We start from the raw sequence: 12,500 nt of genomic DNA on the forward strand, positions 1-12,500 counted from the left end.
GACCTTATAGTGAGGATAGGAGAGAGGAGGAGAGGAGAATAGGAGAGAGGGAAGAGCTGTTGTGTTGGCGTGCCAACGCTCCCTCTTCAGCACCCAGGGTTAGGGTCAGGGTTAGGGTTAGGGTCAGGGTCAGGGTCAGGGTTAGGGTTAGGGTTAGGGTTAGGGTCAGGGTCAGGGTCAGGGTCAGGGTCAGGGTCAGGGTCAGGGTCAGGGTCAGGGTCAGGGTCAGGGTCAGGGTCAGGGTTAGGGTCAGGGTTAGGGTTAGGTGGCTGGCAGAGTCAGGACCGGTCCAGGTCCCAGACTTAGTAACTGTCCTGTCCCCCCCTCCACCCCCCCCCCCCCCCCCCCCCCTCGCAGGACGGGTTCACCCCGCTGGCGGTGGCTCTCCAGCAGGGTCACGACCAGGTGGTCTCCCTCCTCCTGGAGAACGACACCAAGGGCAAGGTCCGCCTCCCGGCGCTGCACATCGCCGCCCGCAAGGACGACACCAAGGCCGCCGCCCTCCTCCTCCAGAATGACCACAACGCAGACGTGGAGTCCAAAGTGAGGGCTCGGCTCGACCAATCAGCTCCTTCGGTTCTCTTTCCTGTCTTTCTTCTGCGACTCTCGACTAGCAGGCCGATCCGGGCCCTATATAGGCCATATGTGACACTCACGGCTCAGTTCCGGCCCATATATGGCCCAGATCCGCTTGCTATCTGGGTCCTCTGCTTCTCCTAGCCCTTCTCCACAGTCCTCGTCAGGACCTTTATAAACAGCTGCTGTTGTTTGTTTGTTGACGTTATTTAATGTGCAGTCGCCGGCTCTATACAGGTGCATCTCTGAAAATGTGAATATTGTGGATAGTTCATTATTTTCCATAATTTAATTCAAACAGTGAAACTTTCATGTATTCTAGATCCATTACACAAAGTGAAATATTTCAAGCCTTTTTTGGTTTTAATCTTCATGATCGTGCAGTATGCTCAGTATGTTCATTTATACACTCAATACTTGCAATTACTGCATCAGCGTGGAGCGTGACATGGAGGCAATCAGCCTTGAAATATTTCACTTCATGCGTAATGAATCTATAATATATGAAAGTTTCACTGCTTTAATGAAATTGCGGAAATAATTAACTTTTTTTTTTTATTACCACAATATTCACATTTTCTGAGATGCACCTGTACATCATGTAATATCGATCGTTGTGGCAGCCAGAGTGTACAGAGGAGTGAGAGGGAAGGCTGGAGACTGACCAGCACGGCTACCTGAACACCTAGCCTGCACCTCCTCACGTTGGTCCATGACCACTACCCAACTGTCACTTAACACCTAGCCTGCACCTCCTCATAGAGTATGAATGGGCCTTAACTGTAATATCTTCAGGTTCTGTGTTGAGTTCCAAGTGTGAGAGGCTTTTGTGTTCCAAGTGTTGGGAGAGGCTTTTGTGTTCCAAGTGTTGGGAGGGGCTTTTGTGTTCCAAGTGTTGGGAGGGGCTTTTGTGTTCCAAGTGTTGGGAGAGGCTTTTGTGTTCCAAGTGTTGGGAGGGGCTTTTGTGTTCCAAGTGTTGGGAGGGGCTTTTGTGTTCCAAGTGTTGGGAGGGGCTTTTGTGTTCCAAGTGTTGGGAGGGGCTTTTGTGTTCCAAGTGTTGGGAGGGGCTTTTGTGTTCCAAGTGTTGGGAGGGGCTTTTGTGTTCCAAGTGTTGGGAGGGGCTTTTGTGTTCCAAGTGTTGGGAGGGGCTTTTGTGTTCCAAGTGTTAGAAGAGGCTTTTGTGTTCCGGCGCCCGCTAACCACCCGTTCTCTCCTCCCTCGCCCGGCCGTGTGCACGGCCCTCTCCCGTAGATGATGGTGAATAGGACGACGGAGGTATATACCTGTACTCTGCTCAATGCTTTCTCTCTCCATCGCTGCCCCTACAAAAGAAAAACAACCAATCAGAAAACAGCCCCTCCCCCCCCCCGTCTCATTCAGTAGTAACACTGCCGCCCCCCCCCCCCCCCCACCCCCCGCTCGTTATCACATCATTTATATAGACGATGTCTTATTATTATTCATCCTAACCAGCTAGAGCTCGATACGTAGCGAGAGCCCTGTAATACAGCATGTCTCATACTTAATACTGATCTGGATCTCTGTAGCTGGAGGCTTGGGTTCTACGGTTCTCCCATAGGTTCTAGGAGTTCCAGAGGCCTGCTAGTCCAGGTATCTCTTTGGAACCCCCTTTACAGTATACAGTGATATCGCAGCAAACTGGGAACCCACTGCAATAAGTGTTTGAGATAGTACTGTATCTATTGATAAACAACGGCATGGCACAACCGCCTTGTATAGTGACTGGTAAATCCAGCATTCGGACTCCAGGATGACCAGGCTAGCGAAGGAAGCCAGCCTCCCAGCTACAGAGGGATAGTACAGCTAGTCTCCTACTTCACTTTAAAGCTCTTAACCTTACTGACCTCTGACCCCCGGCCCCTCTTAGTTAATGCATGTGACAGTAGCTGCTGTAGCTCTGCGCTGGTCTGCTTCCTGAGGAACCGAAGGACCCCAGAAGATCACACCCAGGCCCAGATGGCTGTCTGGGGTCGTGGGCTCTGGCATGGCTGACCGGTTGGCTGGTGACTGTATAGAGGCTTGGTACAGTAGCTGCATGATTTAGGATGCTTATATCTAAGATGCTATAAGCCTGACAGGACCCCACGTGCCCGTTTGGAAACATTTTAAAGCGAGTTTAAGAAATGTTTATCGGTACTTTAACACAAGAATAGCGAGCGAGACGATGGCGACGGCAATTACAATTTTGATCCCGTTTTAATTTTGTCTTCTCAAGTCTGTTTTCCCCACTTCCGACTTACACAACCGACAGTTGTAATAGCTGTTGTGGATGTTTGGGGAACGCGTAGAGAGCAGACCAGACAGGACCCGGCAGAACCAGAACTCTGGGAGCACCTGCTCACTGTGGGATTATCGGCAAATTGAAATGAGGAATTTTTCGGAAAGCTTTCTTTATCTGAGAATCCCCACTGATTGGATGGCTTTGGCGGGGACCTGCTCTTTGATTGGATGGCTTAGGCGGGGACCTGCTCTTTGATTGGATGGCTTTGGCGGGGACCTGCTCTTTCCCAGGTCTTGCTCATGCTTGGACAGCTGTTCCTGACTAAACCAGTGTTAAAATACGGATATCACATCTCCAAATGAAATACAATTCAGATGTTAATTATATGATTGTATTCGCTATCTGACACTAAACGGATCATTTAAAGTAAACAAGGGTTTTGACTGGCATTTCACTAATAACATTTCCAGACCTCTGATAGGCTGGTAGTAGTGATTCTACTACGTAAACACATACAGGACATACAGTCCAGTGTGAGGGTATATGTCCTAACCCCGGTGTGTGTTCCTGCTGTGGTAGATTTAATGTGTAAATTCCTCTCTCATGAAAGCTTGTGGAAGCTCACGCATACGAACACAGCCCCATGGTATGTGAATGTCCTCTAAATGTCAACATTCCCTTCATATCATACTGGGACCCGTGTTTGGTTTGATAATGAGCTAGACTCCCCCCCCCCCCGCAACGAGAAGAGTCCTGTGTAAGTGGATTGATGTATGCGTTTTTAGTCGATGTTTACGTGCCGCCTGCAGCCTATAGAATCATTCCAAGCGCCCGTGCCTTAATGATGACCCTTGACCTGTGTGTTTGTGTTGTGTGTACGTGCTCTCCTAATCTCCTCAGAGCGGCTTCACGCCCCTCCACATCGCCGCTCACTACGGCAACATCAACGTGGCCACGCTTCTGCTGAACCGAGGAGCTGCGGTGGACTTCATGGCCAGGGTAAGGGGCGCTCCGCCCTCTGCTGGACAGGAGGGGAACTGCAGCACACTCTGCCGCACCCCATCAGACCATTAAACAACATCTCAGCTTCATACGTTACATTGAACATACATCCGTTGTGTTGTTCTCTCCTACTTACTAATGTAGCAGAGGTATAGTTCATCACAAAGGTCCCCTCATCTCTATAAAGCCCACGTAATTGTCACTAGAAACCACCACCCTGTCACTAGAAAGCAATGTTGTTGTACTGTCATTACTCGCCACAAGAGACCTAATAGTTGTGTTGGTCTCAACATTAGACGTTGTCGTAATGGGCGTCAATGACAGCCTGTAATTTAAAACAACAGCAGCAGTGACTGGGTGTGTTGTGTTTGTGGTGGTTTTGTATTAGTGTCGGAGTTGACAGAGATTATAGGTTTCCCTCCTTAGTAATGCCACACAATAGAGGCAGTGGTTAGTACTACACAACAACCCATTTGATTAAACAGAAAAACAAGCCCAGATTACTCTCTGATTATCTAATGTTTTCCGTCGGGAATTACACTCCGACACACTTCCCTTGCTTAGTTGAGAATATGCAGATCTGTTTTCAAAGGTATTATAGTATTGCCGAGGGCCAGAATCCAACATCCTCAGCTCTGTAATAGATACATTCAAATGAGTGTATTCTCTGCTCAAGACATTGTCATAGGAAATCTACACTGTGAATCACGTCTTATAAAGTGAGCAGCTGTCTCTGTTTTACTTCATGGCAGGAGACCATGGGTCACCAGGGGTCCCCTCCTCCCGGCTATCTCTGATCTCTGTACATGTTCACTTCAGCTGTTGACCCTCAGACCTAGCCTACTCACTGATGATTGGCTAGTGAAGTATTTGCATATGCATGTTACAACCATAGTGTTTATAATGCTCTGTTTTGATGAGAATCACTGCTCTTGGTGGATCTTCCCTTCTCTGAGAGTCCGACTTTGCAAACTCGTGAACTATTTGGAATAAAAGTAACCAGCTTGGACTTGCAAAGATGAACCTTGGCATTCTCGACTGCTCTTTTCTTATATATTAGAATAAATCAATAACAGCTCCTCACCAGTGATCCAACTCACCCCTCTCTCCTCTGTCCCTGTGTTCTCCCACAGAATGACATCACACCGCTGCACGTGGCGTCTAAAAGGGGGAACAGCAACATGGTCAAGCTGCTGCTGGACAGAGGGTCCAAAATAGACGCCAAGACCAAGGTGAGACGAACCCTGCCTCCATCAGGCCCAGGGGGTTTATTCTCAGCTGGGAAAACAACAGTCCAGATAGCAAGCGGATGTGTAATGATTCTGGGCCATATATGGGCCGGAACTAAGCCACAAGGGCCAGATCTGGCCTGTATATGGCCCGGATCCGCTTGCTATCTGGGAGGTGTGCTGGGTGATGGAATATGTATGGCAGCATTCATACAGTAAAGCGTCTTACAGTACAAACTGTAACTATACTAAATATATATATATAATTATAATTATATAATATTATATATAATCAATTTATATGGATTAGGCATGTTGTGTTTTTCTCTGAGGTAATGTTTTTTTTTTTCAGCCCGTTCTATGATAAGAGTTTTGTTTTACCTGCCATTTAATATTTAGATCAGGGTCAGTTTCATCCATCTCAGCGTTCGTGACCTTCTCTCCTTGCGGCCATATTGACGGTGTTGGTTGTGGGTTGGTAGGACGGCCTGACGCCTCTGCACTGCGGAGCGAGGAGCGGTCATGAGCAGGTGGTTGAGATCCTGCTGGACCGCGGGGCCCCCTTCCTGTCCAAGACTAAGGTACAGGGGGGTCTGTTTGATTCTACAATGATTTTATGTTTGAATGTATTATTGTATATTGAGAGGACCCCAGTATGAGTAGTCATGACTGAGGTAATGATTATTGGGGATCCTAAATAAACAATAAACGATAAACAGAACTACCTGCGCTCTTAATACACCAGGATATGACTGGTCGTTTGTGCTGATGGTAGCATTAATAAAGCATGCACGACAAGGCTTGTAATTCTCACAGGATATTGCACATTACAGTGAGCATCTCACTGTAAATGTTTCTTTTAACCTCTCCATAAAAGTACTACTGACGTTGCTGGAACGTTGCTTCTGTGACTTTTAACAGAGAAGTGTTATGGAACGTTGTAGTAACATCGGCGTCTGTAACCTCGACACAACAGTCTGACCCATTTGTAGCAAGGCCAATGTTGGTTCATCGTCTTGAACGTTGTCCTAACATTGTCGAAACGTTGTCTCTGTGACCTCTCCAGAACGGCTTGACCCCTGTGAGGCCAATGTTGGTTCATCGTCTTGAACGTTGTCCTAACGTTGTCTCTGTGACCTCTCCAGAACGGTCTCTCTCCGCTGCACATGGCCACCCAGGGAGACCACCTCAACTGCGTCCAGCTCCTCCTCCAGCACGACGTGCCCGTCGATGACGTCACCAACGACTACCTGACCGCCCTGCATGTCGCCGCCCACTGCGGCCACTACAAGGTGGCCAAGCTCATAGTGGACAAGAAGGCCAACCCCAACGCTAAAGCACTGGTGAGAGACAGGAGGGGAGGGGGGAGAGAGAGAGGAGGGGAGGGGGGAGAGAGAGAGGAGGGGAGGGGGGGGAGAGAGAGGAGGGGAGGGGGGGGAGAGAGAGGAGGGGAGGGGGGAGAGAGAGAGGAGGGGAGGGGGGAGAGAGAGAGGAGGGGAGTTGGGAGAGAGAGAGGGGGGGAGGGGGGAGAGAGAGAGAGACAGAGAGGGAGAGAGAGAGGGAGAGAGAAGAGAGAGGGATGGAGAGAGAGAGAGAGGGAGAGAGAGAGGGGGAGAGAGAGAGGAGGAGAGGGAGAGAGAGAGAGAGAAAGAGAGATAGGGAGAGAGAAAGGGAGGGAAAGAGAGAGAGGGGAGAGGGAGAGAGAAAGGGAGGGAAAGAGAGAGAGGGGAGAGGGAGAGAGAGAGAGGGAGGGAGAGAGAGAGAGGGAGAGAGAAAGAGAGAGAGAGAAAGAGAGAGAGAGAAGGGGAGGGGGAGAGAGAGAGAGAGAAAGAGAGACAGAGAGAGGGAGAGAGAGAGAGAGAGGGAGAGAGAGAAAGAGAGAGAAAGAGAGAAGGGGAGGGAGAGAGAGAAAGAGAGAGAGAAAGAGAGAGAAAGAGAGAAGGGGAGGGTGGAGAGAGATAGAGAAAGAGACAGAGAGAGGGAGAGAGAGAGAGAGAGAGAGAGAGGAAGAGACATCGTTTGACCCCAGGTAGGGAGAGGTACGGGGACGGACAGGAAGAAGACAGCAGAGTCACAGAGGAGAGGCGGTCAGAGAGACAAAGTCCTTCCTGTCTGTTCCTCTCCTCTTCTCCTCAGCCCTGGGTGTGGCTGGCTACCGTCTCTCTCTCCAGCCAGTAGCTCACTTCCTGTTTGCCCTGCAGCTTCCTCTTCCCAGAGTGATAACGGTCATGAGAGGGTGCCAGCTCTCACCCTCCCTCGGCCCTTAGTCCTGTATCGGTCTCCACAACCACTCTGTGGCTTGACCACAAGAGGACCTACAGTACAGTACACTAGGGTCACTGCTCTGAAACAGAGGAAGTTTTGATGATCTGCAGGGCTGTGTTTCAGGGTAAAGTCTGCTTCCATGCGCACGTGTGTGTCTGTGTGTGTGATGTGTGTATGTGCGTGTGTTTAGGCGTGACCGTTGGCATGCTAGCGGAGCGTGCGTGTGTGTGCGTGGAGCGAAGGTTTCCCTGTGAAGGAGAAAGTGTGTGAATGACTGTCGCGCGAACCTTAGCCGAGGTTCAGCGTCACATATTCACGATTCGCCATAATAATAATAATAATAATACATTTTATTTGTTACGCACTTTTCATTTAAAAAATCTCAAGAGTGCTACCGGTTTAAAAGCACAGCATAACAAAACACAACTGAACAAAAAGAACACAATTGTAACAGTCAAAGGCTTTTAAAAGGCCGTATCTCTGCTCCGCTCCGGACGGAAACCTGCCGTGTTATTCCGTCTTTATCTGGACGAGGGACAGGCGGCGCCCAGATACCTGAGCGTGCGCCGGAGCCTGGCGGGGTTCTCAGCTGGGGTTCTCAGCCGGGGTTCTCAGCCGGGGTTCTCAGCCGGGGTTCTCAGCCGGCTGTCTGTGTGTTTGTTTGTTTTGGACAGAATGGCTTCACCCCGCTGCACATCGCCTGCAAGAAGAACCGCGTCAAAGTGATGGAGCTGCTACTGAAACACGGAGCCTCCATCCAGGCTGTGACCGAGGTACAGTAAACAGGAGGGAGGGGTACAGTAAGCAGGGGGGAGGGGTACAGTAAGCAGGGGGGAGGGGTACAGTAAGAAGGGGGAGGGGTACAGTAAACAGGAGGGAGGGGTACAGTAGGCAGGGTGGAGGGGTACAGTAAGCAGGGGGGATGGGTACAGTAAGAAGGGGGGAGGGGTACAGTAAGCAGGGGGGAGGGGTACAGTAAGCAGGGGGGAGGGGTACAGTAAGAAGGGGGGAGGGGTACAGTAAGAAGGGTGGAGGGGTACAGTAAGCAGGGTGGAGGGGGACAGTAAGAAGGGGTACAGTAAGAAGGGGGGAGGGGTACAGTAAGCAGGGGGGAGGGGTACAGTAAGAAGGGGGGAGGGGTACAGTAAGAAGGGGGGAGGGGTACAGTAAGAAGGGGGAGGGGTACAGTAAGAAGGGGGGAGGGGTACAGTAAGCAGGGGGGAGGGGTACAGTAAGAAGGGGGGAGGGGTACAGTAAGAAGGGGGGAGGGGTACAGTAAGAAGGGGGAGGGGTACAGTAAGAAGGGGGGAGGGGTACAGTAAGAAGGGGGGAGGGGTACAGTAAGCAGGGGGGAGGGGTACAGTAAGCAGGGTGGAGGGGTACAGTAAGAAGGGGGGAGGGGTACAGTAGGCAGGGGGGAGGGGTACAGTAAGAAGGGGGGAGGGGTACAGTAAGAAGGGGGAGGGGTACAGTAGGCAGGGGGGAGGGGTACAGTAAGAAGGGGGGAGGGGTACAGTAAGAAGGGGGGAGGGGTACAGTAAGCAGGGTGGAGGGGTACAGTAAGCAGGGGTGAGGGGTACAGTAAGAAGGGGGAGGGGTACAGTAAGAAGGGGGAGGGGTACAGTAAGAAGGGTGGAAGGGTACAGTAAGAAGGGGGGAGGGGTACAGTAAGCAGGGGTGAGGGGTACAGTGAGCAGGGCGGAGGGGTACAGTAAGCCATTTGGTGGGATACAGGTGGCCATTCAGTGGGGTACAGGTGGCCATTCAGTGGAGTACAGTAAGCCATTCTGCAGGGTACAGTAAGCCAGGCGGACGGCTCAAACATCAGCTCGTTTTGGTGTTTTTAGTGGAATCCGAATCTCCCTTTTATTTAACAAGAAGATTACAAATTGCTTCTGATGATGAAGCAGCTTCTGCAACACTGACCCCCGAGCTGCGTGCATTTGATCCTGACTGCGTGGTCGTTGTGATGTGGTTGCAGTCTGGCCTGACCCCCATCCACGTCGCCGCCTTCATGGGCCACGAGAACATCGTCAACTCCCTGACGCATCACGGGGCGTCGCCCAACACCACCAACGTGGTAAGAGTCCAGTCATACCGCTCTGGACAAGAGGCACTTCCTAAAGGAGATCCCAGGAGGAGATCCCAAAGGGAGATCCCAAAAGCTACTCTCAGGTCGACCATGTGTGTGTGTGTGTGTGTGTGTGTGTGTGTGTGTGTGTGTGTGTGTGTGTGTGTGTGTGTGTGCGTGTATGTGTGTGTGTATGTGTGTGTGTGTCTGTGTGTGTGTGTGTGTGTGTCTGTGTGTGTGCGTGTGTGTGTGTGTGTTCTAGCGGGGCGAGACGGCGCTGCACATGGCTGCTCGGGCGGGCCAGGCGGACGTGGTCCGGTACCTGCTGCAGAACGGCGCCAAGGTGGAGACCAAGGCCAAGGTAGGCCGGGTCAGGGGTCACGGCAGGGTCACGGCCAGATCAGGGCAAGGTCAGGGGTCAGCGTCTCCTCCTCCACACCTCGGAGGAAACTGTTAATGTATCTGAGAAGATGGCGTAGACATGCGTGGCGCTTTAGTTTAGAATAACCAAACAAAGTCCTCTATCAGTTTAGTATCTGTCCCTTTAGTCACATATGAATACTTTAGTCTAACTCCGCCCCCCCGCCTGTCACCCAGGACGACCAGACGGCGTTGCACATCTCCAGCCGGCTGGGGAAGGCCGACATCGTCCAGCAGCTGCTCCAGAGGGGGGCGTCGGCCAACGCCGCCACCACCTCCGGGTACACGCCGCTCCACCTGGCGGCCCGCGAGGGCCATGAGGACGCGGCCGCCATGCTGCTGGACCACGGCGCCTCGCTCTCCGCCGCCACCAAGGTCAGTGGCTCCGCCTCTCTGCTCCCTCTGAGGTTGGCGAAGCCGCTGTAGGTTATTGGCTACTGCAGTCGGTATATTACATTACATTACAGTCATTTAGCGGACGCTTTTATCCAAAGCAACTAACAATATTGCTAATTACTATACTATACTTACTTTACTATAATTACTTATAAAATTGCAGTAATGTTCGCCTCGTTGAAGGATAGCGACGTTAGGCGTTCTCCCACTGAGGCTAGTAGGCTAATGCTAGTAGGCTAATGCTAGTAGGCTAATGCTAATCTTCTCTGCTGGTAGTAATATAAGATCGGTGATGTCAGCTTCTCTGCAACTAATGTCATCATCACTAATGGTAACTTCTCAGCTGCTGTAAAGGTGATTTATGCTCCCTCGAAGGATAGATGTGGTCACTACCGGCCTCCACTGGGCACTCCGCATCCAGCAAGGTCAGCGACACCTTCGCTGTCTCTGTCATCCTGATCGTGTAAACCGAGGGTGGCCGATACGTCGATCGCGATCGACCAGCAGGTCGCAGAGGCTATGCTGGTAGATCTCGAGCCGTTCAAATGAAAAGCCGTTATAAAAAAGGCGTCTTGATGAAGCGCGTTGAAGTTGTGTGTGCGGAGCAGAGCAGTCACGTCACCTCTCATGTCCAAATGAGCAACGTTTTTCCTCCTGTTACTTTGTAGATTACAAGTGTGACCGTTTTCTTCTTCAGTTTAGCTGAGTATTTTAATGATTTAATCATGTGTGGGCTGATTTTATTGTTCTTTAGGCTTGTACAGTATGTGTAGCTGCTTCAACTCGAGGGCTGATAGTAGCCCAGCAAAATCCATCTGAAACTCGAAAAAAGTCAGGATTATGCAACCACAGCTGATTCATTTAGTGCAGGTCATCAGAGTGTATTGTGCTGTGTGAGTTATTTAAGTTGGCTAAAGACACAATGTTCTGACAACTAGCTGATTGTTACCTGTGCAGATTGTGGAAAGCTTATTATACAACAAAGTTCATGTTCCACTTCCAGTATTGTATGTTGTTATTTTTATTTTTTTTATTTGTTATGTTTTCAGCAATGGGATTCTTTTTAAGATACAGTAGGATATGACTTTAATGAGACGTGAATTAAAACCTGGCCAGTGTTAAGTGACAAGTGACATAAGGGCGGGCGTTCTGGGGGTGGGGGGGGGTTGGGGATGGGGGTGGGGGTTCTGGGGGTGGGGGGGGTCCGGGATGGGGGTGGGGGTTCTGGGGGTGGGGGGGATGGGGGATGGGGGTGGGGGTGGGGGGGGGGGGGTGGGGGATGGAGGTGGGGGGTAGATCTTGTCGAGCTGGTCATTTTAAAAGTAGCTCACAAGCCAGAGAAGGTGTTGCCCCCCTGGTGTAATAAACCATGATAACCATTAGAGCATGATGCCACAAAGCCAGGGAGACTCATCTACTTCCACTTCTACGCACACCTAATTGCATTTTGATCTGACTCAAGGTGAAAGACATATGGTGTGTGCGTGTGTGTGTGTGTGTGTGTGTGCGTGTGTGTGCGTGTGTGTGTGTGCAGGTGTGTGCGGGTGTGTGTGTGTGTGTGTGTGTGTGTGTGTGTGTGCGTGTGCGTGCGTGCATGTGCGTGTGTGTGTGTGTGTGTGTGCGTGTGTGTGTGTGTGTGTGCGTGCGTGCATGCGTGAACAGCACGCGTGAGGACATGGTAATCTGGCAGAGTGTGTGTTACCAAGGGCTGTTCTTGAAGGTGACCCCAGTGAAATAGATTAATGAAGGGCTTTCTCTCTCTCTCTCTCTCTCTCTCTCTTTCTCTCTCTCTCTCTCTCTCTCTCTCTCTTTCTCTCTCTCTCTCTCTCTTTCTCTCTCTCTCTTTCTCTCTCTCTCTCTCTCTTTCTCTCTCTTTCTCTCTCTCTCTCTCTCTCTATCTTTCTGTTGGTCTCTCTCTCCACCTACCTTGTATCTTTCTCCTACACTATTGAAACACACATAACCTCGTCATGACAATTACAGCAAGAATCCTCCTTCAAACACAACCGAGTCAGAATTCCCACAGCAATTTTAGAACATGAATTAACCTGTAACAGCAGTATGAATTAGGTCAAACGCTGCTCTGTTTGAAACGGGGGTTTTATCTGAGGGAGTTCCACATTCCTCTGGAAAATATGACCTAATGTATTAAAATAGCCCTCCTCGACACGCCGGGAACTGGCCAAGATAAAACGTTATCTTATTAGACGCCATCCGCTAAGAATATGAAATATGACAGGAAAAACAGACCCAGTGACATATTTTCCCAGGCTATCTACCGATTGAAACACCTATGCAG

The 12,500-nt window shown here is 50.5% G+C and overlaps 1 protein-coding gene across 1 annotated transcript in view; it reads left to right on the plus strand.

Moving 5' to 3' along the window:
• Window positions 1–12,500, plus strand: part of ank3a (ankyrin 3a) — a gene marked incomplete at both ends in the record, with an annotated part of 100,056 nt that overhangs the window by 40,982 nt on the left and 46,574 nt on the right. The window contains 10 exons of the mRNA XM_084460299.1: window positions 358–543; window positions 1,828–1,851; window positions 3,719–3,817; window positions 4,954–5,052; window positions 5,532–5,630; window positions 6,195–6,392; window positions 7,989–8,087; window positions 9,296–9,394; window positions 9,648–9,746; window positions 9,983–10,180. Coding sequence (XP_084316425.1) covers window positions 358–543; window positions 1,828–1,851; window positions 3,719–3,817; window positions 4,954–5,052; window positions 5,532–5,630; window positions 6,195–6,392; window positions 7,989–8,087; window positions 9,296–9,394; window positions 9,648–9,746; window positions 9,983–10,180 — 1,200 coding nt within the window. The remainder of the gene's footprint in view (window positions 1–357; window positions 544–1,827; window positions 1,852–3,718; window positions 3,818–4,953; window positions 5,053–5,531; window positions 5,631–6,194; window positions 6,393–7,988; window positions 8,088–9,295; window positions 9,395–9,647; window positions 9,747–9,982; window positions 10,181–12,500) is intronic.

Source organism: Borostomias antarcticus, assembly GCF_949987555.1.
Source record: "Borostomias antarcticus genome assembly, chromosome: 2".
NCBI lineage: Eukaryota > Metazoa > Chordata > Actinopteri > Stomiiformes > Stomiidae > Borostomias > Borostomias antarcticus.